Source organism: Heterocephalus glaber, unplaced genomic scaffold (genome assembly GCF_053883595.1).
Source record: "Heterocephalus glaber isolate CG9 unplaced genomic scaffold, H.glaber_assembly_v1.0 deba00001465, whole genome shotgun sequence".
NCBI lineage: Eukaryota > Metazoa > Chordata > Mammalia > Rodentia > Bathyergidae > Heterocephalus > Heterocephalus glaber.
In genome coordinates, this window is record NW_028258312.1 from 850,949 (window position 1) to 878,562 (window position 27,614).

Consider the following 27,614-nt stretch of genomic DNA (forward strand, 5'->3'; position numbering starts at 1 on the left):
AGGAAGAGATATGGTGGCCTGGACTAGAAGAAGCAGGGAGACAGAAATTGAGCCTCTTGAGGACATAGAAGTGGCAATCTTTGGGGCTAGATGGCTTTAGGGAATAAAGGAGAAATAAAAGACATAATTGTGGCCATTTTGTCACAGACATAGAAAAGACTGGAGAAGAAGATGGTTGGAAAAAAAAACAAAAAATAAAACTCCCATTTAACCAAAAAAAAAAAAAAAGAAAGAAAGAAAGAAGAAGATGGTTGAGGCAGATGACAAGGACCCTGGCTTGGGACATGCTGAGTTTGGGTGGGTGGAGATGTCAAGGGAACAGTCAGACCCTCACACTTAGAATTCATGTGTCAGCTTCACTTCTCCAAACATAGCCAAACACAGTGAAGAAGTACAGATGTGCTGGCAGGGAGTGCAGACTTGCTGCACAGAACCCACATGTGCTAGGACAGCATGAGAGGGCCACAGAGTGTGCGCACCTCTGCAGCGTGCAAATCTCCCTGGCGTGGAGCTTCACCACCAGCAGAGCTGGGCTGCAGTGACTTGGGAAAGCCCTGCCACTATAGAAGAGTGGTTTTTCTGAGGTCAGGGAGGCCTGTGGTCATTATTTCCCCTCCTGGAACTAGCTCCCCCATTATATTCCCTTTTTGTGTTTCTGGGGCCCTGGCCCTTGTCCCATGATAATGTGGTTTTGGCAACCCTGGCTTAATGCACCACAGCTACCATAGGAGGGCACCTTCCTCCTCCGTTGTCCTCTGCCTCCCTAGGCCTCAATTGCCATAGACTTGTATGTGTAACAAGCCCAAGTGTTCAGCATCACATTCCTGTCCACTGCTCACTCAGCTTGGGTGGAATAACAATGAAGGCACAACAGCAGGCAATCTCTGCCACCCACAGCTGCAGAGGTAGCCACGGTAGGCCTGGCAAGTCTGGGCCAAGATTACTGTGGCTTACCCAAGGCCCACAGGAGGCCCCAGGCCTGAGGTCCATATTGGTAGCCATTCCTGTACTCGTGGCAGGCCTTGGTGTTGACATGTTCTTTCACAAAGGACTGGACTGCTGATAAGAATGCACAACTAGATGTCAGGAGCCCTGAAGCCTTGTCAAAACACACACTGTGACTCCAGACAGGCACTTTGCCATTCTATTTCCTCAGTCCTCCTTTGCAGTATAACTGAAGGGCAAGACAACCTCTAGGACCCACTCAGCAGCAATGGAACTTTATAACTTGCAGGCGCGGTCACCTCAGTTGTTTCTCTTCTCGATCCCTTTCTTAGTTTCTGGGTCTCACTGACCCGGAAGTGGGGCAGACATCAGCATGAAGCTTCCTCTCCCCAGCCAGCATGTGGGTCCCAGCTGGGTTTGTGGTTGAGCCTTGGATGAGACCTCTGCAGGGGTGGAGCTCAATGATGCCAGCTCGGCAGCAGGCATGATGTTCAGGGGAAGGTGGGAGCAGACCCTGCCCGCTGGGTTTTATCAGCAAGCTCCTCAGACATATACAGAGCCAGAGCTGTGTATACACTCCCAGTCCCCCACACCATCTGTCTCCTTACATGTCTAAACACTGAGGGCGCCAAGTGCCTGCCCTGGTCCTCCTCCTCTCACCTCCACCCCATTACTGAGGGGAACGACAGATACTCAGTACCCCTGAGGAGATAGGGCGGGCCAAGGTAGGATGGGCCACTTCAGGAAGAAGGCCACTGCTGGCAGTGAGAGGCCTTCAGAGCCCTAGAGAGCCAAGGAGAAAGTAGGAACCCTTTCTAGCAACCCAATCTGGACACACAGCAGAGGGCATCTATCTTATAGATGAAAACTGACATTTGGTGCAAGAATTTTCACTTGAAATCAGCTTTCTGGATGGGGAACCAGAGCTTTCATTATTTTCATGTTTCAAAGGAATCTGGTCAATCAGCTGTGCATAGTGTCCAGTCTTGCTGTCATCTAGTTTTCATACCCTAACTGCCCCCAAACATACAGTCTTTCTCTTCCCAACAACCTGAAGCCCATGATTTATCACCTGGGCTGTCCAAGGCCTGGAGACTCCCTCCAAAGGCAAAAGCCGATGAAATGGGGAGGAGGGAGTTGCCTGGTGTTGGGTGACAGAGCGAATACCCTGGATGCTTCTGGAGACAGAGCATAGGTACCCTTGCAGCATTCCAGCCTAGCCCTAGAAGAAAGGTGGAAGAGGGTGGATGCTACGGTTCTCCACATCTCTCCAGATAGTAGAAAGTGTCAGTGTACACAAGTGCCAGTCCCGATCCCTTCCAGCTGCTCCCTTCCAGCTGCCCCTGGTCTGCTGTGAAAACCTGAGCAGTCCAAGAGATAAGTGACTCCTCCCTACGCTGTTCCCCACACTAGACAGCAGCACCTCCTCCAACTGCAGTGGAGGCCTGGGGAAGACAGGAAGGAAAGGGCCTTTATTCCAAAAGAGGAAACAGTTTTTGCTACCTTTTCATCCCCTTCAAAAAAATGAAAGTCTTCCTGGCCTTCAGAAGGTTTGCCCACAGCATAGGTGCCAGGTTGCACTGGGCAGACAGAGCTTGTTTTTGGTTGTTTTTTGGGGGGGTACTGGGGCTAGAACTCTGGACCTTGCTCTTGTGCGGCAGGCAGCGGAACCACTGAGCTAAATCCCCGGCCCAAGACAGAGCTTGTGATGGCCCCCCATTTGCCTTGTTGAGCAAGAGTGACCCCTAGACCATCTCTCTTTGGTCATTCCTGCCATCTCTGATCTTCCTGTTTTGAGATAAGACATGAAGGAGGGACCCAGAGGTGGTCTCAGTGGGTCACTGGCACATGTCTCTCATACCCTCAGTGAGCACCACCCTATCATCCTGGTCGGGGCACGCCCGGAAATGCAACGAGACAGCCAAGTCCTATTGTGTCAATGGAGGCATCTGCTACTACATTGAAGGCATCAACCAGCTCTCCTGCAAGTAAGTGACCAGTGGGGGTGGGCATAGGGGCAAGGGTAGGGCAGGAGGTGCTAAGGCAGAAGTGGAGGGCTCTAGGAAAAGCGGGCCTCAGGTCACTGGCAAGGGGTCCCCAGGGCTTGTAGACAGGGAGTTTGCCCCTCTTCCTAGCCCTTTCTGGTATATAGGGAGATATAAGGTCTAGGGGCACAGGGGCTCCTGCAGTCCCAGTTTCCTAAGCCCCCACCTGCCCCATCTCCAGATGTCCACCTCTCATCAACACCCCAGAGGGACATAGAGATGCCAGTCTAAGACACTGGGCTTTTTCTCTGTCTTTCTGTCTCTATATCTCTGTCTCTCTTTCTCTCTATCTCTCTATTTTTATATCTATCTCTCCCTTTCCTTCCCATCTATTAGCAACTCTCTAAATTTGTTCTGGGTGGACATGTCCCAAGCTGCATCTCCCCTTGCACTGAGAAGCCTGGCAGGTCAGGCAGGTCATGGACCCCAGAGCTCTTGGCACCTCAGGGCCCCACTCCTGCAGTCTTGAGGGAAGAAGAGGGGTATTCCAGAACCCTGTGCTGACCTCAGATCTGGCCGATCTCCCTGGCCTACAGGACCTAGTGTCCCAGTGTGCTCTAGGTGCTGTGCCTCTTAGCCCCTAGTCCCCTTCCACAGAGTGAAGTGCCAGCGAGGACCCTGCTTTGGGTGTGGCCCAATGGAGGAGGTCAGGGTTGACCCAAGCAGGAACTCCTAGGAGCTCAGAACTGCATACTCCTGGTAGCAGATAGGCAAGTGGGAGAACGGTAGTCAGGAGAGCTTGTCCAGGCCCAGTGGATGTTCTGGGCAGCTGGCCCCAGGGCCCCTGGACAGATTCTACAGTGGACATGTGAGGAGGAGAAGGAGTGAGAAAGGCACCAAGTAAATGACTCAGGGTTTTCAAAGCAGCTCAAGCCTAGGGCCCTGGTGGGGTGCCAAAGCTGCCCTGTGCCCTTGGCATCTTGGCAAAGGCCACCAAAGTCCTGGTGGAGATACAGCGAGAGGGGTTTGAGCTCCCCGCAGACAAGATCAGACTCAGCCCTTCTGGCTCTCCTGCCTCTGGGCTCCCAGGCTGGAACGGCATCCCCCTTCCTGGCTGTAGCCTTTCCTAGGAATGTGGGCCTGGCAAGGAGGCCAGGAGATTTAAAGACCCCGCCACCAAAAGACAGGTCACAAGAGGCTGCGCCTGCACACTCACCCTCAGTGCAGGGCAGCTTAGCTGCACTGCTAGGCACGACTGTGGCTCTGGCCCCAGCTGCCCTCCTTGGCTGCTTCCTCCCTGGTCCCACCCTTCACCTGCCACCATCCCCTCCCCTCCTCCCCCATTCCAAACCTTAAGGGCCAGGCCCAGAACAACAGGTACTCCAGGGAAGCTCTCACCCTGACCTCAGTCTTTCCCTGCTTCTGCCTCTAAGGGCCACTTTCGTGTTACAGACCCTGGGGAACATTTGAGCCTTGAAAATGCTCTGAGCTCTTTGGAACAGACTTGCCACAGACTCATAAGGGTCCTGGAATCCCTCACAGAAATGGCCCAGTCCCCTTTTCTTTGTCTCCCACATCAGGCCTCTCCTCTTCCCTAGCCCCTTGAGTCCCTGACCCTTGAAAGCATTCAGCAGTGTCACTAAAATCATCCCTGGCTCCAGGAAGAAAAGGCTCAGTCCCTCAGGACAGATGCCAGGGCTGTGGAGGGCCCTGGGGGGCTGGGCTCCAGGCTAGAGTTCTGTGCAGGAAAAGAATGGATGAGATACGTGGGCTCTCAGTGGGCCCTGCCAGCAAGGCTGCACCCCTAGGAGCCTGGGTCCTGCCTGGTTAAATCTAAGAGAAGCAGAGCCCAGGAGATGAGCCCTTGTGAAAATGGTAGGTGCTGTTTCCCCTCCCCACTGGGACAACTGGCTTCACTGCTTAGAACCTGAGCTTTCTATCCAGACAGAGCCGCTACCTTCCATCTCAGCGCCCCAGGTCAGCCCCAGTCAGGGCTCCTGAAACTGACTTTCCTGACTCCCATTGTTGGCCTGCAGGGGAAAGGGACATCCCTGGTGGGGACTTCAGTCCTCAGAGCTGTGCTGGAGAAGGGCAGGGGGGAGGGGACTGGGCAGAGCCCAGAGGCCATTCTGGTGGTGGGTGAGCCGGGAGGGAAGGGGGAAGGCCTCTCTGGGTTCCTGCTGACACCTGAATGGAATAAAAAGGAAAGAAATTAGGAAACGGAACTCACGTCTTACCATTTGTGCTGTTTGTTTACTTTTTATTTTGATTTTTTTGCATTTCCGCTTAGCTTGGATAATGAAACTACACTGGTCAGTTTCATTCCAGTTTCTATAAAACTCAGTTTTCCTTCCTGGTTTCTTACACTTGTTGTTGTGTATTGGTTCAGAGCCCTGCAGGGAGTGTTGGAAAGCAGGCACACTCCGTAACCCTCCCGTTTTTCTAGAATTCAGTGCCAAAAGAAACAGTGTCACTGATACTGAATTTTGTTTTTGTTTTTGTTTTTTTTAAAAAAAAAAAGAAAGAAAGAAAGAAAACTTAAGGGGATCTGAAAATGGGAGTCCAAATCAAGATGACTGTCTCCTGTCTGGGCCAGACAGGGGCCTCCACACTTCCTCTCGCTGCTTTCTCCTCTTCTCTCCGTGTGTTTGTTGAGCACGGTTGGTGCGTGACTCTTGGGGACTGGTTCAGGGGATGATGACAGAACAAGACTCTCTTTCCAGCCCTGTGCACATACCAGTGCATGCCTCCCTCTCCCATCAGCTCATGCCCGCCCCGCTCCCCCAGCCCACCATGTTCAGGCACCCCCCCATCCCACCTCCATCTGCCTGCTCATCCTCACCACATCTCCACCTGCCCTCCATGAACTCTGAAGCCCTCACTCCTTCCAGTGCCTGGGGCACACCCTCATCTTTCATCCTTTCCTCCCCCCCTGGGTGAGGGCAGCACACATGGCATTATCCCCAGGCTACCAAAAGGAGAAACTGAGGCCCGGGAGGCAGGGTGGGAAAGGGGGAACGCAGAGGTCCTGACCTCTCTGTCACCCCAGATGCAGCCCATGGGCTCTCCTCTCTGCCCCCTCTCTTATCCCTGCTCTTCTCCAGCCCTGGGTACAGACCTTCCCAGAGTCATAGCTGATGACTTAGCAGGAAGAGCTGGGAAGGCTACTGCTCACTGCTCCTTTTGATCTGTCCCCTTGCCCCTGAAATTCAGAGTTTGAATGGGAACCACAGCCACCAGCCAGCTATCCATGCTGAGTTCAGACTCCCACCCTGGTTGATGGGTGAATGCACCCTGGACTCTATTACCCTGGTCTTGGGGGCAGGTTAGAGAGACCAAAGGCCCAGCCCACTCCTAGAGTGACCCCTAAGGAAACCCCAGCCTCAACAAGCAGGAGAAAGGAGAAAAAATAGGATAGGATTATCTGGGAGCCCCTGGAAGGAGATAGTGTTCTCAAAGAACAGCACCAGCTCCCAGTCCTCCCCACCCCTCACTCCGCCCATCCCCCAAGACGTTTCCTTGTTCAGCAGGAAGTCCACACTCTCTCAAGAAAGGAAGGCTAGCTCCAGAATGATGCACAATTTCAGGGGCACCCTTGTATTGTGGATGGTGTCAATGGTGCCTTCTGGAGTTGTGCAATTCATCGGCCATAAAAGATATGAGAGGGGCTGGGGATTTAGCTCAGCGGTTTCGCTGCCTGCTGCGCAAGCGCAAGAACCCGAGTTCAATCCCCAGTACCAAAAAAAAAAAAGATATGAGGATGCTCAGAACAGGTCAGAAGAGGGCACATTGGGTGTGAACTCAGGGACACAGGGATGTGTTTAGTTGTCATTGGTCTCCAAGGATCATAAGACAGCAGTCCAGCTTGTCAGCAATGGAAATAAATTGTGCTTTGTCACTTCCTGCCCCTGCACTCCCCTATTCTCTCTTTTTCACACACACACACACGCACACGCACACGCACACAAATTTCCCATCTTGGGTCATCCAAGAGTCAGACTAACCCCAGACACTGGACAAAGTCAAACCTATCTCTTTCTTACTCCTTTGTGGATTCCAAGAGTCATGTTGATAACTTCTGGGTCTTGATCCTCCACCACCAAAGGTGCTTCTGTTTGAAAAATCATTCTCCCCCTCTGTCCTCATTCCCTACATCAGTGTCCAAGCACAGAGGAAGAGGAGGTGAGCCTGGCTGGAGGTGTCTGGGAAACCTTAGCCACTCCCTCCGTCTTCCTGGGCTGAGATGATTAGGGACAAGGTCAGGGATCAAGGGACGGATTGATGAGGGAACCCCTCCTTGAAACTGTCACCACCACTTTCCCCAGATATTGCTCAGCCCTCATCCCACACTGGGCAGGTATACTGCATGCACACTCTCACCCTGCAGTGACCCTTTCTCCTTTCTCCCCTCTGGAGACACCACTGAGGTCCACAGCTCTCTGCCCACCAATCATTTTCATTCCCCACTTCCTAGGTTTGAGGTCACAGGGTTTTCATGAGTATCTGTCACAGCCAACGGTCACCTCTCACTGTTAAGTACAAGGGCCTTACTGCTGCTTGTATACACTAGAAGGCTAATGGGCAGAGCACTTTTACCTCTTGGGAAAGGTTAGGTTGATTAGTGTTGAACAGTGGCCTGTTATTGAGGGGACACTGGTGATGGGCTTACCTAGCTTCCTAGAGAAGAACAGGCCAAGGCAACACAGACCCTTTGAGTAGGGAGATGTGGGGAAGGGGTCAGGCCAGCCCTGTCCATAAGCTTCTCCTTATCTAGCTGGCCTTGCTGTGGTTCAGAAGAGTAACAGGTCTGGGCATGTCTCCCAGAAATCTGCAAGACAAAGACTTCCTTGAAGGGAGAAGTGGCAGCCAGAGAGCAGAAGGAAGTGTACCTTGGGAATAAGGTCAGGGAGATGGGAGTGGGGGGTGCCTTGGAACTCCAAGGAAGCCAAGATGGGAGAAAGGTGCAGGGCAGAGCCAGGCCCTCGAAGAAGAGCAAGTCACAGGGAAAGGGCAGGAGAGCCCCGGCTGGCTCCCTGGTAATTTCAGCTCCTCTCCAGCTTTCTCTTGCCCTACTAAGCTTTCCCCATGTCTATTACTCTAGAGGAGCCTTCCCCAAACGGTGTTCTACAGAATTCCTCTAAAATACACCTTCCACGTTCAAATAAATTTGAGACATATTGGAATTTTCAACTATTTTCTTTCTATAAAACTTTCCACAGACTTTCATATGCTAATGTAGACTGCAGCTCTATAAAGAGCCCTGGGAAGGGATTCCCTAAACTTATTTGGCCACAAAATCTCTGAGAGAACAGATCAAACATCTCCTAGGTCACTTTTGTCATGGGCACACAGTCTGGGAACAGCCTTCCAGAGTTCTGCTTTGAGCTTTCTGGGGGATGTTTCATGAATAAGAAAAGCTGCCCAGGGCACAGGAGAGAATCCTTCAACAGAGCCTAAAAGGAGTGGCTCCCAAGAACTTGGTATCCCTTTATGGCTAACTGCCTGGCACCAAGGGGCTACAGTTCTGGCTTCTGGGGCACCAGGCAGGTAAGAAGGAAAGCTCCATGACCAGTAGTTCAATTAGTCAATACCTCTCACCCCACCCCCACTTCCCTAAATCATCCTCCTCCCTGCCCCACCCCACCTTCCCCACACCCACGGAGCCACATCTATTAGAGAGATTTGTGAGATTTCAGAGCCCTCCACCCAGCCCCTGCTCCAGCCCCTCCAGCTACAAGTGTTACCCCAAGTGCCTGACTTGGTTTTTCTCATTCATCACTGTGCACTTTGATTTCTAACCTTAGCCTCGCGGATGATGCCAGTTTGTTCTGTGATTTTTCCCCTTTTCCTTCTCCAGATGTCCAAACGGATTCTTCGGACAGAGATGTTTGGAGAAACTGCCTTTGCGATTGTACATGCCAGATCCTAAGCAAAGTATGTTTGAAGATACAAACACAAGTCCCTGCTCCTTAGAAAGCTTCTGGGTGCAGTCCCCCCAATGTAGGGCCTAGGGCCAGGGGTGTTGGTTGTTTTGATCTTTGGCTGTTTTGTTTTGTTTCTCTTTTCTTTTTCGTATTTTGGTTTGTTAGTTCTTTTGTTTTGTTTTGTTTTGCTTTGTTTTTCATTTTTGGCCTAATCCTTGGGTTTAAAGTTCAGGGCTGCAGGTAAGGGGCAGAGTGGCAAGATCAGTACAAATGGTAACGGTGGCAAGAAACCCAGCTGGCATTGGCAGGAGCCTGTGCCGGGGTGTTGCAATGCCTGTGTCTTGCTATCCTGGCTCTCTCTTTCTGGTTTTCTTTCTTTTGGTAGGTGTCCTGTGGGATACACCGGGGACAGGTGTCAGCAGTTCGCAATGGTCAACTTCTCCAGTATGTCTCTTTCTTCTATTTCTTCTCTTCCCTGGTGACTGGCAGTCTTACCCTGTGGGAGGGATGGGGCTTTTCTTGTTAAGACTGGGGGGGAAACGGGGGTGTCCTGGGCTCCTTTCAATCCCAAGTGCTCACCAGAATCCCATGCAGAGGAGACCAATACACACACACACACACACACACAGACACACACACACCCCTACCCAATACGTTAACTATACTATACCGCCTGGGCACAATAATGCTGAGTTCTCCCTCTCTATGCAGTCACATACAGGCCTCTTCCCCACTTCTAGGGTCAGGCAGCCTGGCCAGAATGGGAAGAGCCATTTGCAGAGCCTTCCCCTGCCTCAGAAGGCTGTTTGAAGGTGTCAGGCTTCTGATGAGGCCAAGCAGGGAAGGTGTGTATGTATATGTTGGTATATTTGAGAGAGAGAAAACAGTCTCAAAAAACCTGTCTTCTGGTCTAGCCAAAGTGTGATTGGTTTGGGGTTCAGGGCCCAGAGGAAAGTTGAGGGAGAGCAGAACACAGCACAATGATTTCCATGGGTACCAGAGACATTTGTGTGGCTACATTTGTGTGGCTGGGAGTTGCTGCTGATGCTAAAAGATAGAGGGGATGAAAAACCAACAGGTAATTGGTGACTCTTGCCAGGACCTCTCTGGTGTGAATCCCCATCTTGGATTTCATTTTCTTCCTTTTCCCACTTCTGAAGTCAGAGGTCTCTGGTTTACACAGTTTAGGAAAAAAAAAAAAAAAAAAAAAGCCCTGCATCCCAGGGATGCAGCCATAATTGTGAGGTGCTTACGTTAGGGCCTGGGAGCAGTTCCTTCAAGCACCAGCAGGTGGTAGTGGAGCGGAGCAAAAGGCCGCTGGCTTGGTTTAGGACTTGGTTTGGAGCCCAGTGGTCTCTTGGCCTGCCAGGCCCAAACCATGTCATCTGTCCCATCCTACAGAACAAACTAGGCCCCTGCCCATCCCCCACCTCCTCCTTTCCAGAGTGGACAGCTGGGTCCCCCTAACTCCCAGGAGTTAGGAACCAGAGCATTTAACTGATACCTGGATGTTGGGAGGAAGAACTCTAGGAAATGCTAAAGTGGGATTCAGGGTCTTTTTAATAGCTTATGTGGTTTGGGTCACAGGATGTAGAAATGAACCTTCCCAGTCCTCCTCAGATGCCTGCACAAAACCCCAGAGATGTACTCTTAAACCTGAGCCAGTCATAGGAGCCTTCATGGGTGGGGGCTGGTGGGCCCAGATGGACACCGTGTCTTCAAAATGTAGAAAGCAGCACTCTGCTCAGGCCCCTCCATTAAGGAGAGAAGAGGCAAGGAGGCAGGGTGTAGGGATAAGGGCCTGTGGAAAGGGTATGTGGCCCAAAAGAATTCTCTAGAGCCTAGGCTCTGGAAGAATTTCAGAACCAGATCCAGGCTACATGGAGAACTGTAGGGCAAGAGTAGCCTCGAGAGGAGGTAGAACAGCCAGGTGAGCATGGGCCAGGTGGAGAAAGGCAGTTGGGCCCATGTTCCTTCTACCCTTTGGCGGAAAGCCTCTCTGCCTTGTGGGACTGTTCTGGACAGGCAGTCCTGGCCTGTCCCGAATTACAGCAGCAGAACCTCCAGCATTTGGGAGGCTGTCCAAGGCCTCTCTGCCAGCTGGGCTATTTCAGCTTTCAGCTCAGCTCTGCTGGGAAGGTCTACCCAGGAGCCCAAAAAAGAGTCTGCAAATGCAACCCTCAGCCCCGCCCCTGGCCTTCTCATCTGTGTTGCCAGTACAATTATTGTTACCTTTCTGTAAAGGACTCATGCTCTTAAAGCACTTTCCCAGAGAGCCCTTCATGTGCGGCTCTAGCAGATAATGACTGCAGAGGCAGTGTACTGTGCTCGCTAAGTTGCCAGCTTCTGGTTCCAAGAGACCAGGAAAAAAATTGTTAGTTGCCCAGCTTACTAGTTCTGGGGTCTTCTTTAATTCTCCGGATTTGTTTTCTCATTTGTAAGATGAGGATTACTTTTGTGCCAGTAGGGTTGCTAGGAGGATGAAATCAAGTGATGCATATGAAGATCTCAGCAGAGCACCTGCCATTGTCACTAGAGTACAATTTAATACCTGTCCCAGCTACAGCTGGCATTGGGGAGGGCTGAGGGAGCATCATCCCCCTCGAGGCTGCCTCCCAGCATTCCCAGCAAAGCATCTGACCTTAGCAGCCCACCCAAACCACCTTAACACCAGGATTTTTGCAGAGACTATGGAAATGGAGCCTGTGATCCCAATAGCACTTTGAAGCTCCTTCTTCTACTGACATCCCCGCTCTATCTGTACACCCCCATGTGAATCCATATGCATGCCTGCACACACATGTACAAACACATCAGCATGCACTTGCTTCTGCATGCACCAATACAAACACAGGAGCTTAAGTGCACACACCCTCACACACACATAATACATGGGTGTGGGCTGACATGCTTGCACACATGCACAGATATAAGCACACACACACAAACACAGGAACATGCTCACATTTGTACACATATTGTTGCCTCCTTGTCTGGGCTCCTTATGCATATGTGTCATGGATGAAGAATGTACATACTACCTGGGAAGCCTGGCCTTGCTGGGAATCTAGCTTCAAGTTGCCATGGTTGCTGGTTAATATGCAAATTTATGTCCAATAGGACCTTCCCATGACTTATCGTGGCTGAGTGGCATCCAGTGAACATGAGTAGGAGACTGCTTTCTTTACTGGGGCAGACACAGCCATAAGCCTCTAAGAATCCATCCCCAGGCTTGCAGGGAAAAGGCTGCTTACCTGGTGACTGGCCAGGCCTTTCAGTGACCTCACTAAGTATGCCAGCCACCACTGGTCCACCCTAAACAGTACTAGCCTTTGACTCAGAGAATACACCATCAGGAACCCTGGAAGCTGCTACTACTAAGATTGGTTCCCAGATGGGAGACAGAAGAAAACTCTCAAAGGGCTTCAGGAGCCTTTGCTTTCTTCTCCAAGTGGCCATTGTTCCCAGAAACAGCCAGTTTGGCCTGCCCTATTACTAAAAGGAGAGGACTAGCCATAGCTTAGCCTCCGAGAGACTAGAGATCTGGCCTCCAGTCTCTCTCTGCCTCTGGATTTCCTGTATGGCCTTGAAAAAGTGTACTGGCACCACTAGCCCCCAGATGCCTCATACAATATAACAACCTTGGCTAAAAGTAGGGTGCAGCCCAGCTCTTAGTATCTTGTGTGCTATGGTCATGCTGGGCTGTTCTCTCTCAGGGGAGCATGGGTGACTACTCAAACAATGTGAGTGCCTTTGAGCTGCCTGGAGGGTCCCCTGGGCTCCAGGATTAAATACTCCATGCACTGACCTGAGACCTTTTGAGTCTGTCAAGTTTGTTCATCTACTGGGCATGGCTAGCCACCTCCAGAGGGCCCTGGGAGTGAACAGACTGTACTTCGGGTGACTTTCTCCTACTTCCAAACAAAACTTCAAAGATGGCAAAGGAGGAGACAAAGAGCTCCTGTTTGGAAAGCTAGGATCAATATCAATACTTCTTTGGTGTGGTCTCTGCACAGAACTGGCAGGGGGCAGGGGGATCCGCCACAAGGCTCTTAGAGTCAGAACCACCTTGCTCCCTGGCTTAGAGCCATTCTGCTCTTCTGCCCTTTGCCAAATGTAGAACTCTCTAGAATCCCTTTCAGGAGGCAGAGAGAGAGAGATCCAGGGATGGATAATGCTCAGGACATCCTGCTGTTTGCCTAGGCTCCCCTTCCTTTGTGGCACATGAATACATCACACACAATGTTGTGCCCACCCAGGTCTAGCCAAACTGACTATGCTTCTGTGAAGGCAGAGAGGGAGCAAATCCAGGCCAGCAGAGTGATGCCCTTGCATGATGTGCTGAGCCTCCTGCCATTAGGCCTTGCTCACATCTACTCTGACAGTGTATGGGCATTTTCAACAAAACAGGCAACAGAAACTATAGCTTGCCCGCATTCACTGAGCAAATTAGGAATAAAACTGAGACTCAGACCTGTAGACTGTTGCCCACTGTACCTTAGATTGGGAGGTGAGCTTTTAAAAAATACCATTGAGATTTCGGGGCTCCCAAGCCTGATTTGTTTAGATGATTCCAAGTTTGCAAACTTCCCAGGATCCCATGACCCAGCCTGATCCTCATTTAACAGTTAAGACATGGAGACCTAGATAGTTTGACTATCACTTGGGACCACATAGCATTTCAGTGGCAAAGCTGGCCCCTGGGCCAGAGCCTTTATCTAACCTCTCAGTGGTGTGGGTGTCTACCCAACAGAGCCCTGAAATCCCACATTTCACATCCTGAAATGAATTTGTCGGCTGTGTGAGGAGTTCTTAGGTGAACCGACACTCTTCTCATTCTTCAAGTTGCGTTATGGTCTTCTAAATAGTAAGCTCAAGCTTGGGGCCCATCAGCCACCCCCTGTAGGGTTGGGGGGTCTAATGCAGAAGTAACCTGCTCCTGGAGTCTCCACCTCTTCAGGTTCCTGCTCCCCCAGTTGCCCAGGATCCTAGGAGATGGGCAGGCCAGCTAGGCCCAGGGGCAGGGCATGGACACCTGGCCAGTCTGGGGAGCTCACTCCCTCTTTCTACACAGAAGAAAGGGCCCCATGAGTGAGCCAGGTAGGCTGTCTCTGGGAAGGTTTGAGAGTGCTAAAGGGCTGGTGCTGGAGCTAGGAGGAGTGGACAGGGCACTTCTTGCTCCCATACCCTGTAGCCCTTTCCTCCAGGGAACATTTGCCAACTGACTCTTGCGCCTGTGCTTCCCTTCCCCACGCCCAAGTACTAACCCACTGCTCATCTCTAAAGAGCCTTCCCTGCCTGCGGATTCTAACACTGCCTCTCTCTATCCCTCTTGGGGCTCTTGGGGACTGGGCACCAGGGAAGGAGCTCAAGAGGCTGGGAGGGGACACTACTAACCTGCTTTCACCTCACAGGCTGGCTGCCCGGTGTCTGAAGAGTCCTGACCAACGTTTCTCTCTCTTTCCTTCTCTCCCCCGTTCTCCCCCTCTCCTTGTCTCTCTCCCTCCACCTCATCCCCCCTCACCCTCCTCTCTTCTGCACTGCCAGAGCACCTTGGATTTGAATTAAAGGGTACGGAACCTCTATGTATCACTCCATGCCTTCTGCACAGCACTTCTCCCCACAGTCTCTGACTCCCTGGGTGCTGAATGTTTGGTTTCCTTCCTAAAAACTGAAAGAAGATGATTCTAAAAATCGCCCCTCACCTCATCAAGATGTCCCAGCACAAACTATGTTGATTTGGGGGCAGACTAGAGCTCATGAACAGCAAGGTACCCCACCAATGCACAGTAGCAACCCCTTGAATAGGGGAGACCTACTGCTAGGAGGCCTGCATCCAGTGGCCTCCAGAAGAAAGATGAGGCCCTGTGGAGGCCCCATGGAGGGTCAGGATTGGGAAACCACAGAAGCCTGGTTTGGGGAGCTGTGCAGAGAGGCATCCTTTTTCTTCCAATTTTATTGCTGTTTCCTTTTCTCAGTTCCATTTCCATCATTTTTCATCTGCATCAGTCTGGTAGCTAATAACTCCCCTTTGCCTCTACCCCTGCCCCTGCCCTGTGTCTATCTGCTGGGCTTTGCCATCTGCCTGAGACTGTCACTCCATAACCTGTCCCCAAGATGACATGTGTGTGCATCTGTGAGAAAGACCACCAATGGTCTGAGTTGGGCTGGCCTCTGGTGCCTGTCCCTTGCCTCCCAGCTCGGAATCTTACAAGTATCCCTTGGCCCCCCAAATACCCTCTGGCCCCTGGAGGACTCTGTGAGCTGGAAGGGACTTTTTGAGGATCAGTGTTTCCAGATCTCTGGCTCTATACCTGTTTCCAGGGAGGTTCTGCCCTGGCCTCAAGTGTCTGGAGATGTCACAGCAGGAGATACGGAGGGCTCAGAGGTGGGGGCTTCTACGGGACAGAGCCTCAGGTTTGGGGCAGAGCCTGCAGAAATGCAAAGGCTGTTCTCACAGCAGGTTTGGGGAGGCCCAGCTGTTCTCAGTGGAAGTCAGGGCTCGAAGTCTGCATGTTAGTGTCTGTGTGTGCAGGCTGCAGGGGTGTGGAGAGGGCAGGTGGAGGCTGGGTGAGCTCTGTGATTGTGGCAGGGAACAGAGGGGTGAATCTGCATGTCTGTGCATGTGTGTGTGTTGGGGCATGGGCAATGTGTCCACTTTACACGTAGGTCTCAGAGCAGAAAGCTAGAGAGTGGGGGTGTGCTGGGGGGAATAGGATGTCATTGGGCTAAGTGTTGAGTGCTTATAGTTGGGGCTGCCAAGGTGCAGAGTGAGTGTGGTTATATGCAGATGTGTGTCTGGATCTGAAAAAGTGTGTGTGTGTGTGTGTGTGTGTGTGTGTGCTTACTTCCCTACACAACAGACATCTACTCTACACCAGAACCTACCAGTCACATGACATCCCTGCCCTCATTGCGCTCCCATTCATGGGTGAGACAGCAACAAATAGGAAAAACATCTGTGTAAGTGAAATACAGAAAATAAAGTGAGGCCATGAGCTAGTGCCTGGCTGCAGTAGAGAGCTAATGTGGTCCAGGAAGGCTTTGATAGTCAGCCCTGCAAGCAGTGAGGGAGGTGAAGGCAGGGGACACACAAATACAGGGATCAAGTGGTTGGAGGGAGGTTGCCTTGTTCAGTGGAAAGAGACTGCCAGTGACTCCCAAGTCCCATGGACATGGGGGAGAGGACCACAGATGAGATTCAAAAGGAAGGCTGGGATCAGGTAATCAGGGGCCTTGGAGAACATGGAAAGGCCTTGGGTTTTACCAGATTACGAGGGAAGCCACTGTGAGTTTCTAAGCAGAAGACTAAAATGATCTGCTCTACGGTTGTCAATAAATGTAGCTTTGGGTGGACAACAGCCATAGCTAGAGTGGGGTGAGGAGGAATAAAAGTACTACCAGAAAGAGACTATCTCCAGGTGAGAGGGGCATCATCCTGGACTAAGCTAGAAGCAATAGAAATGGCCATCATGAGCCAGGCATGGTGGCACACACCTGTAATCCCAGCACTCTGGGAGCCTGACGCCCAAGAATCATAAGCTTGAATCCAGCCTGGTAACTAGCAAGACCCTGTCTCAAAACAAAAAATAAAACAGAGCTGGAGATGTATCTTAGAGCAAAGACACAGGGTTCAATTCCTAGCCAAAAAAAGAAAAATGATCATGATGGTCAGATCCAAGACCTACTTGAAAGGTGGAGCTGAGAGGACTTATGGATGGATCGGGTATCAGGGGAAGTGGGAAGAAGGGGACCGATCAAGAATGAGTCCATGGGGCCAGGGATTTAAAAGCGCAAGGTCCTGAGTTTGATCCCCAGTACCCCCCCCAAAAAAAGAATGACTCCATGTTGGGGCCTGAGCTTCAGGACAACAGGTGCTATGCTACTGAGATGGGGTAGGCAGGGTAGCAAGTGTGGAAAGAGGTGGAGAACCCTTGGATCCCTGACTGATACTCAGGGAGAAGCCGTGGCAAGAGACAGAACTAGAGTGAATGCCTACAGCTGGGATTTGAAGTCCGTCTGGATGAGATCTCTAAGGGTGACAGGGCAGGTAGAAGAAAAAAAGAAGCCTGAGAGTCCTGGGGCCTCCTACCTTCTATCCCAAGCAGAAGAAAAGGAAGCAGCCACTAAGGCAGAAAAAGTAGCCTCCAAGTAGAAGGAAGCCTGGGAGAAAGTGACCGACCACACAAAGACCAGACACAGTGGGCACCAAAAGAAGAAAGTCAGGAGACCACAGACTTGGCAATGTGGAGGCTGTCGGTGACCATGACCAGAGTGGTCTCCAAGCACTGGAGGGGACTGAACAGTGGCAAGGGGAGAGGGAGGCCTAAAGTAGGTCTGCAGGCACAGAGCCCACATGGAGACGTGGGATGGCAATCTGGTTGACACCACCTGACAGTGGGTCAGTCTCTTGAGCATGTGTGTGCACAGCTACTGGATTGTGTGCAGTATGTGTGTGAATGTCTGGAAAGGGCACGTCTGTGACTCAGGCAAGCAGTTACTGAGGTTCATATGTCGGGAGGTTCTGTGTATAGAGCTGCTGGTCTGTGTGCCTGTGCATGGGAGATGCTGCAAGCCTGGGGTCCAGGACATTTTCCAGGGCTCCACCAAGGCATGAGAGTCCCACCTCAATTTACCCCTGGGCCAGGAGGAGGAGGCACGGTGGAGGAGCCAGCCAGAAGGTGGGATGGGGTAGCCTCTCTGGGTTGGAGCCTTGACCATAGCCAGTGCTATCCCCTTCTCCTTTCCATCCTCCTGGCTCTCTGTTTTAGAGGGGCAGGTTGGCCCTACCAAGCATGGAGGGTAGAGAGGTGAGTCAGGGCTTTCTGAGGGCTTCAAGTCCAACCTCACTCATCTCTCCAGCAAAGGCAGGGGCTGTTCTTGGCCCACAAAGACAGCTCTAGGCACCAGGCTGCTGTGCTGCCACTGCTGGACTTCTCACAAGCAGAGAAAGGAGGGTGCAGTGGACCGGGCCAAAACCTGACCAGGCTGAGGAGTCTCCCACACCCTCCCTGGACCCTGTCTCCTTGTACCTGCTCATGGCCCTGGCATCCCTCCTAAGTCTAGCCTCTGGGGCTGATGTGTCACCAACCCTTCTTAGGGAAGGGAAGTGGCTAAGCCAGCCTTTGCCTAGGGTATCTGTGTGCACTGCCATGAAGAACAACTCTCCCAGCCACCAGAGTTCCTTGCAGCTGCCAGACCACCGTGGAGCAGAGCAGGAGGCTGGCCAGGCTGGGTTGCCCTCCCCTGCTTAGTAGCCTTGGGAACTTCACCTCTCTTCCATCCCCTCCTATTCTCGGCATTTTTACTCACGTGCTTAGGGCTGGCACAGTTCTGGGAGCCGTGGCTGGGTCCAAGGCTGGGTGGCAGTTGGGGGGAAGCAAAAGGGAGTCCAGGAGCAGGCAAGAGGGAAGGGATGGACACAGCTGGAAGGACCTGGGCTGAGAAAGCCTAGGCTTGGGGGAGGGGTGTCTACAACTGCACCCCACAGGCTCTTCCTCCTGCCCCACCTCCTCACGTCTGCTCCGCCCCTGCAGAAGCTGAGGAGCTGTACCAGAAGAGGGTCCTGACCATCACGGGCATCTGCGTGGCTCTACTGGTCGTGGGCATTGTCTGTGTGGTTGCCTACTGCAAGACCAAGTAAGTGTCAGGTTCTCAGGCCAGGGACAGAACAAGCCGGGGTGTGGGGGGGTGTGGGAGGTGGCCTCCCAGATGTTTTTGTGAGGGACACACTCTTCACCTCACTGTGCCTAGCCTCAGCACCCACAGCCTTGTGTCTCAACGGCTGTGGGGTTAAGGGGCTGGGCTGGGAAACAGGGACAGAGAAGGAAAGACAGTCCCAGAGGACAGGACAAAGGGGGGTCATGGGCACCGGCTTTGGAAGAAGGTCGGTCTGGGTTCAAACCCCAGCTCTGCCATTTCCCATGTGACCCTGAGCAAACAGGAAACTCTCAGAGCTCTCATGGGAATAAGCCTGGAGTACACCTCAAAGGACACTGTGAGGGCTTGAGAGGAGGACATAGCTGAACCCACAGGCTCCAGGAGCACATGCCCTGTGGTGGGAGGCACTGGGGAGGAAGAGGGAAACACCAAAAAGGTTGCATTCCCGGAAAAGGCAGGTGCTTCAAAGGCCCTGCCTGGCCCCACCCTGGGAGCAGTTGAAACAAGAGCACAGGAAGGTGAGGCTGGGCCGCCACTGGGGGAGCTGTGGGGGCAGCAGAACCTTGGGGGAGTCAGGCAAGTCAGGTAGAACAGCTCTAGATGAAAGACAAGAGCAGATGGGGGCAGTCACAGCCTGCAGTAGGAGCAGCCCAGACTAGCTGAAGCAAAGGGCAGGCATCAAGGGAGAGAGGCAAGAGGCTAAAAAGGTAGCTGGGACCCAGATGCCATAGGGCCTTGAGCCCAAGATAGGGAGTTTGCAGGCAATAGGGAGCCAACAAAGGTTGTAGAGTGATATGGTGCAGAAAAATATATTTGTCATATTTGTTTATATCTGGAGGCCAAGGGTCTAGGTATAGCCATCACTTTGGGGTCTGAACCTCTGGGTCCAGACTAAGTACAATCCAAGGCCCTGCTGGCCTCACCTTGGATGAGTCCAGGACCAAAAGGCTGGTGGGGAGTAAGGACGGCATTGAGGCTCAGAGAACTCAGAGGAGGGGACTGGACCCAAGAGGGAAAATTGAGTTCAAGAAGTATGGAGAAAACAAGCCACACTCCATTTACTGCATTCTGACCCACACTGCTTTTACTCATTTCAACACACATTCTTTCAGTCCCTGCTGGACACCAGGCCCTGCCCCAGGCACACAGCCAACATCCTAAGCAAGCAGTCCAATGTCACAGCATGTTCTGGAGGTTCCTCACCTCAGCTAGAGGGAAGGAGGTGTTTTGCTGTGGAAGCAGCATCTAGGCTGAGACCTGGGAGATGAAGAGGCAGAGATGCAAGTGCAGGTCAAGGACTAGCATGTGCATTGCCCCTGAGGTCAGAGAGGGCAGAGGGTCAGAAACAGGCTGTCCAAGGATGCAGCAAGCTGGGGTGGAGAGAGGGCAGCAAGAGACTCTCGGGAGGGCTGGGAGGGGAAATGGGAATGGAGCCCAGTGACAGGTTTTAGACAAGAGGGGTCACATGATTAGAATTGTTTTTATAAAACAGATTTATCAAACATTTAAAATGTGCCAATATAAAATAATCCCACGGGCCCTGGCTCCCTAGTCACAGCACCTTGTTTTATTTTCTTTAATGAAAATATCTACTTCACTTCTTTGTTTATGTGTTTATCATCTGCTTTCCCTACTGGCGTGCAGTCTATAGGAGGCAGGGACCGTGTCTATCTTTGCTCCAAAGCAGTGTCTGGCACACAGTAAAAACTCAGTAAATACCAAATGAATGAATGAATGAATGAGGAAGGGAGGGATTAAGAGAGGGAGGGTGTCAGCACCGTGCATGAACAGCTTACATACTTTTAATGGTCACTAGTCTTTGGAATTGGTTTTACAAAAGGGGAAAGTGAAACGCAGTGTTTCCATAACTTGCCCAGAGTCACACAGCTAGAAAGCAGTGGGGTTCCTTGCCACCCAGGTTCCCTGTAGGGACATGTAGGAAAGTTCATTGTGGGAGAAGATGCAAGCTCATCTGCCCTTCCTCTGTGCAGAAAACAGCGGAAGCAGATGCACAACCATCTCCGGCAGAACATGTGCCCAGCCCACCAGAACCGGAGCTTGGCCAACGGGCCCAGCCACCCCCGACTGGACCCTGAGGAGATCCAGATGGCAGACGTGAGTGGTGTTCCCAGGCACCCCTCTGAGCCCTTGCTGGACATCCAGCCTTCGTATGCCCATCCCACCACCAGCCTGTTAGGTACTGACACCAGGACAGCTGGCCTCACCTCCAGTGAGGGGGACTGATTTGCTAGGGCCATCACTGCCCCAGCAGCAGGTCACTTCTCATCTAGTGGGTCACCTCCCAATCTAGAGCTCAGCATTCATCACTTCCCCTTCCCCACTGGAAAAGAGGGCCAACATGGTCCCCATCACTAACTCCTATCCAACTGTCTCTCTGTCCCCAGTACATCTCCAAGAATGTGCCAGCCACAGACCACGTCATCCGGAGGGAAACTGAGACCACCTTCTCTGGGAGCCATTCCTGTTCTCCTTCTCACCATTGCTCCACAGCCACACCGACCTCCAGCCACAGGTGGGCACCGCCAAGGCCCACAGAAACGTGTAGATTCCTGTCCTTTCATTCAAGCGTCCAGAGATATCTGACACCCTCTGCTGAATTTGCCACAAAAATCAGTCTGCCGGGGCTTTCTCTTCGGAACTGGGGTGGCCTGTCCACACAAGCATAAAAGTCACACAGCTGGAAAAACAACATGGCTGGGCCCTCCTTCCCTGAGGAAGACCATGGTGTAGTCAGGGTCCCATACACAGACCACTGGGGGCTGGGCTCCTGAGGTGGGAACTAAGGACCATGGCAGCAGAAGAGTCCGAGGCAGGCAGGGACTCTGGGACAAGGCTGGGGTGTTAGTTGCAGGGAGGAAAGGAAGAGGACTCTGCACAGTGCGGCTCACCATCCACAGGACCCCAGCCCTCCTTCTCCCAGTCTTGGGGTTGTACATTTATGATACTCCATGAGCCCACAGTGGAAATGCCAGTAAGCCAAGGGAGCCCAGGATAGGATGAAGAACCAGGGAGGGGGTGGCCATGAACCATACCTGTTGGGCTACCCTGACCCCTCACCTCGTCTCATCTGGCTTCCCCAGACACGAGAGCCACACATGGAGCCTGGAAAGATCTGAGAGCCTGACCTCTGACTCCCAGTCAGGCATCATGCTGTCATCAGTGGGCACCAGCAAATGCAACAGCCCTGCGTGTGTGGAGGCCCGAGCTCGGCGAGTGGCAGCCTACAGCCTGGAGGAGCGGTGCAGAGCCGCTGTGCCACCCTACCACGACTCCGTGGACTCCCTACGTGACTCCCCACACAGTGAGAGGTCAGTCCCAAACCCCCAGGCCTGGGCCCACCTTGGCCAAAGCGCTGGCCCTCAGGGGACTTCAAAGGCACTCAGAGAGCCTTGTCTCCACTGTTCAAGTGGGCAAACAAGGTCTCAGAAAGGTTAAGTGGTCTGCTGGGGGGCATTCAGCATGTTAGTGATGGACTGACCACGAGTTGGGCCAGTGGACCCTGGTGTGGAGTGACCACCTAGCTTAACTGTCCTGCTAAGACAACTATCAGAGTAGAAGGGGAAATTAATAACTGCACTGGACTATCAGGAACAAACAGGGGCTGTTCCAGACAACTGGCACCAATAGCTGCCTATCCCAGATCACACAGAGGTCCCATGTCCCTGCAGACACAGAAAGACAGGAAGGCTGAGTAAATTGGAGGGTGGGAAGGGAGGTTGCCTTTGAGGACACTGACCAGTGCAGGACAGACAAGCCAAGAATGATCGCTGGCCCTGGCAGCATCAGCAACAAAGCCCCAGTGTTTGAGGCACTGTTGGGTTCCTGAGCAGAGGGTGCAGGATGAACCAGGAAAGTCCCCTTCTTCCCTGACTCCAGAAGTCATGGGGCCCAGCCCCCACTTTGCTCAGCCCCCAGGTGGTCCTCTTCAAGTCAGGTCTGTGGGAGTAGAGTAGGAGAAGGAGCTCTATAAGAAGATCTCCAGGCTGGGGAGGCGATAAAGGAGCACATCGCCTCCTGTTCTCCACTCCATGTCAGGCATGGCTGGGAATCCAGAGATGGCCCACCAGAGATGCTCCCACTCAGGCACAAATCACTGACACTCACAGCAGCCTACAGAAAGTACTAAGCCCCGGACACCACACCAAGCCAGAGAAACCCCATCCAACTGCTCTAGGAAGCAACCAGGTTTTTCAAGACCAACCTTTCCAGCCTGGCTTTACCACCTACAAGATTTGGAGCAGGCTGACCACCTCTCTACCTTTTTTTTTTTTTTTGTACCAGCGATCGAACTCGGGTCCTTGCGCTTGTGGGGCAGGTGGCAGAACCACTATGCTAAATCCCCAGCCCTACCTTTTCCCTCTGTTGTAGATCAGGGAGCACAATACCTCGTATCCATGGTCCCAAGATAATATTCACAGAGCTCTTTGTTTCATATCTGTTGCTACTGTCACCAATAGTAGCCACAGAACTAGGGCTCCTTAAGGACTGCTGGGAAGGTGAGTAGAGAGATGGAGAAGGAAAGCCTTGCAGACACAGGGAGCCACTGGAGCTGTTCCAGCAGAGACACTGAAGAACATGGTTAGTGAGCAAGGTGCCTGGAGCAGGGCTGTGGGGAGCAGTGGAGATGGGTCTGAACAGGGATCCTGGGCAGATTCAACAGAAAACCCTCCTCAGGAGAGCTGGGACTTTTAAAAGATTAACTCTGGAAACTGCACAGAGTGAAGGAGAGACCCTGGGGTGAGAAAGTGCCCAGTGACACAGGATAGGGTGGAGGGTATGCTCCAGAAGAGGGGGACTGGTAGGACTTGGTGGCTAATCAGATCTGCAGCTGGGCAAGGTCAGAAAGAATGTAACATTGGGCTGCTTTCAGAGAGCAGTCGGGTACCTGACTGTCTGATAGAGGAGCATGGAAGGGTGGTCTATATCCTAAGGTAGACAGTGGTGGGGCAAGAGGCTGATGGGCTCACAGGGGGACAAAGGTACAAGTACCCAGGACCCAGACTGGGAGATATTAGCAAGGGCAAGCTTTTGAAGAAACCAGAGGTCGTTGGTCCAAGCAGAGACAACTCAGTGAGGTTGAGGACCCTGCCTGGGGTGTGAGTAGTCACTTCCCTGGGGCAGCTTTTGGCTTTAATATAGGAATATGGCCAGTGCAACACACACCTGTAATCCCAGAGACTTAAGAGGCTGAGACAGGAGATTCCAAGTGCAAGGCTAACCTGAGCAACTAACTGTATCTCAAGATATTTTTAAAAGGGCAAGCGCCGGGGATTTAGCTCAGTGTTTCTGCTGCCTGCCTTGAAACCTCAAGGTCCTGAGTTCGATCCTCAGTACCAAAAGAAAAAAAAAAAAAGGGCCATGGTGGCGCATGTGTGTAATCCCAGCAGGTGGGAGGCTGATGCAAGAGGATCAGGGGAGTTCCAGGCCAGCCTTCACCTACATAGCAAGACCTTGCCTCAAAAGGGGGGGTGGGGGACTGGGGGTGTAGCTCAGTGGTAGCTCCTGAGTTCATATCTCAGTGTATGGGGTGGGGGGTTCCTCATTGAAGCCATGAGGCCAGGGCTGGACTGTCTGGAGCACAGTGAGTTCAGATAAAAAGGTATCTGAAAGAGGACTAGTGAATTCTGGAATTGAACATTATGTGTCCTGGTTCCTACCTGGCCTCAGTTCAAATGCTAGCTCTCCACTTCCTAGCTACGTGAATCTTGAGTATGACACTTAAATGTCCTGTGTCTCGGTTTTATGTGTATAGTGTGCCCCTAAGAGTCTTACAGAATTGCTGTATTAGATGAGACCACACGTAAAATGCCCCAGCTTGAACCCATGACTGTGAGCATCGCCACAGCAAAAGACTGCTCACGGAGACTTACTAGGAGCTGACCCATTTCCAATACATTTTTAGAAACACCTCAACATCACGATGGTTATCATCGTGTAACAGTAAGGGACTGGTGGGGGATGAAGCCACTAAGAATTACCCGCAGGCTCCCTAGCAAAAAGGTTACTTCAGGTCAGGTTCGCGCTCCCCCACCACCACCCTCGACCCCTGGCCCACGCCTCTGCCTCTCCCGCAGGTACGTGTCGGCCCTGACCACGCCCGCACGTCTCTCGCCCGTGGACTTCCACTACTCCCTGGCCACGCAGGTGCCAACTTTCGAGATCACGTCGCCCAACTCAGCGCACGCCGTTTCGCTGCCGCCAGCCGCGCCCATCAGCTACCGCCTAGCGGAGCAGCAGCCGCTCCTGCGGCACCCGGCACCGCCCGGCCCCGGGCCAGGGCCGGGACCCGGCGCGGACATGCAGCGCAGCTACGACAGCTACTACTACCCCGGGCCCGGGCCTAGACGCGGGGCCTGCGCGCTCGGCGGCAGCCTGGGCAGCCTGCCCGCCAGCCCCTTCCGCATCCCCGAGGACGACGAGTACGAGACCACGCAGGAGTGCGCGCCCCCGCCACCGCCGCGGCCGCGCGCGCGAGGCGCGTCCCGCAGGACGTCGGCGGGGCCCCGGCGCTGGCGCCGCTCGCGCCTCAACGGGCTGGCGGCGCAGCGCGCACGCGCGGCGCGGGACTCGCTGTCGCTGAGCAGCGGCTCGGGCGGCGGCTCGGCCTCGGACGACGACGCGGACGGGGCGCTGGCTGCCGAGAGCACGCCTTTCCTCGGCCTGCGTGCGGCGCACGATGCGCTGCGCTCGGACTCGCCGCCGCTGTGCCCGGCGGCGGACAGCAGGACTTACTACTCCCTGGACAGCCACAGCACGCGGGCCAGCAGCAGACACAGCCGCGGGCCTCCGCCGCGGGCCAAGCAGGACTCGGCGCCTCTCTAGGGCCCGCCGCCCCCGCCGCCCGCCCGCGCGCCCCACTGTCTGGACGGAGACCAGAGACCAACGACTGGAGAGAGCAAGGAGGGCAAAAAAGAAATAAAAATATTTTTATTTTCTATAAAAGGAAAAAAGTATAACAAAATGTTTTATTTTCATTTTAGCAAAAATTGTCTTATAATTCTAGCTAACGGCAAAGACGTTTTTATAGGGAAACTATTTATATGTAACATCCTGATTTACAGCTTCAGAAAAAAAAGAAACAAAAAAAAGAGAGATGGGCCAATTTTTTGACTCTTTAATAGAAACCTATATTGTGGTGCCTTTTGCTGTACGCTACTCTGGGGCTCCTGGAGAGAAGTCTGTGTTCCGTGGAGTTGGGCTGGGGTGGATCCCGAGTTGGTTGGGGGTGAGAGAGCTCGGAAAGAAGAGGCTGGGGGCGGGGCCGGGGGGTTCTGGTAGGGTGGTAGGCGGTGAGCAAGAAACTGAGGTCAAAAGTAGCTTTGCCTCCGGGCCACATCTGGAGTCCTGGGCCCCCTGGGAGGAGAGGGCAGGATCCTAATCTTAGAGCTGGAATTGCTGTCAGGTGACTTCCAGGGAATGAAAAAGGCCCAGCGACAGCAACCTGAATGGGGAGGGATCCTCCCCGCTCTTCACAGCTGCTAAAAGGGAACAGAGAAGTTCCCTCAACAGCCGCGGGCCCAGGGAGGGGGCATCTCTGCAGGGGCCCAATGTTCACGCCTCCTCCTCCCCTTAGGCCTCCAGGATGCCCTCTGTCCTCCGCAGCACCTTTGTTTACAGGTCGTTTTTTCTATTTTATGCCTGCATGTCCTTTGCATTTCAGATTCTTTAGATTGGATGCATGGTCACGCTGGGACGGAGAAGAGCCACTTCACAGTATATTCTGTTCCCCTTTTAGCAATAACACCATTTCCTTCTCATAGCCAGCCCCCAACCCACCTGTGACTTCCATTCCCTCTCCAGTCTTGCCCTCCCCAACCCTCAAAACTAGATCCAATGCTAATTTGTCAGAAAAAAAAAAAAAATAGGCAATTGTTTAAAAAAAAAATCCCAAACAGAAACAAATGGGAACCCTGCCCTGAAATGTCCGAACACCTGACTGTTGACACTTGAACATTTTTATATTATAAATAAAATCAGAAATACCTGCTGTTTGACTGTGTGTGCCTAGCCTCCAGTTAAGAAGGGAGGACAGATGAGGACTGTGGTAAAGGGGAATGGATGTTGCAGTCAGTGAAGGCTGGAGAGGGCCAGGACAATCTGGGAGGAAGTGACCCTCTCTCTAATCTGCCTGGCCCCAGCTCCCAGGACACACTCCAACCCTCCTCCCCTTTCCAAAAACATTTACAGGTTGTCCACCCTGGCTGCTAGGGAACCTGGCCAAGAGACTACACGAATTGCTGCTCTGCTTCAAACTCAGTCTTAGAACTGGGGCCCAGTTCCTGCCCTGAGACAATGGGGCTGGACTGAGGCAACAATTTCCAGACCTGAGTAGTTGAGGAGGGAAGGGTTGTAAAGTTGGCCCTGGGGCAGCTGAGCAAAATGACCCTTGGGGTCTTGGTCACATCACAGGCAAAGTCCAGACATGCTAGGCACCGTAATGGGTCCCCTCACTATCAGGAAGACCACAGCAACTACAGCTCAAAAGCCCACAGGATATTGCTCTTTCCCCAACTTTATATCCCCTCCAAGGCAGGGCCTGTCTAAACCCACAGCCCCTGATGAAGGGTACATGATTCCAGGCATGGAGAAAGCAAATGAAGGTCCAGACTTATCCCCTCATTGGCTAATTTATTAAACCAGTGCCCAGCACCAGGAACCAGTAGGGTTCCAGTCAGAACATGAGAAAGTCTTCTCTCCTAAGAGCTGTGCCCACCTGTGGCTGTGTGGGTGGACAGAAGTGCGCACACACATGCACACCTGTGATTGCCCCAAGGGTTTTAGTCAAGAGACCCGCAGGAGGAACAGAGGTTCATGGTTGAGGGGGCCTAGGCACCAATAGGGCCTGAGTTTGTTCCAGTGCCAGCTCTTCTCCATTACTAGTTGTGTGACTTTCCTAGGCGGAGGTTTCCTCCACATGAATGATGATGCAAACACCTACCTCAAAGGGTTGCTGTGGATATGCTAATACTGCTCCTGGGAAATGTCTAGTAAGTGACTACTTCAGTGGCAGTGTTGACAGTATCCTGTGCCTTGCATCCTTGAATTGCACAGAGTGGCAAACACTGAATGAGACGGAGGA

The 27,614-nt window shown here is 52.7% G+C and overlaps 1 protein-coding gene across 4 annotated transcripts in view; it reads left to right on the forward strand.

The window, feature by feature from the left end:
- Nrg2 (neuregulin 2) overlaps positions 1-26,522 on the forward strand; it is a 190,711-nt gene extending 164,189 nt beyond the window's left edge. Inside the window, exons 4-12 of one of the 4 annotated variants that reach the window (XM_087180791.1) lie at positions 2,813-2,933; positions 8,788-8,868; positions 9,240-9,298; positions 14,402-14,425; positions 18,391-18,493; positions 20,506-20,629; positions 20,920-21,047; positions 21,616-21,843; positions 24,610-26,522. In XM_087180791.1, coding sequence (XP_087036917.1) covers positions 2,813-2,933; positions 8,788-8,868; positions 9,240-9,298; positions 14,402-14,425; positions 18,391-18,493; positions 20,506-20,629; positions 20,920-21,047; positions 21,616-21,843; positions 24,610-25,357 — 1,616 coding nt within the window. In that variant the 3' untranslated portion in view covers positions 25,358-26,522. The remainder of the gene's footprint in view (positions 1-2,812; positions 2,934-8,787; positions 8,869-9,239; positions 9,299-14,401; positions 14,426-18,390; positions 18,494-20,505; positions 20,630-20,919; positions 21,048-21,615; positions 21,844-24,609) is intronic. The other 3 variants (XM_004841855.4, XM_004841856.4, XM_004841854.4) reach the window with 3 other exon arrangements.
- Positions 26,523-27,614: the final 1,092 nt, after the last annotated feature.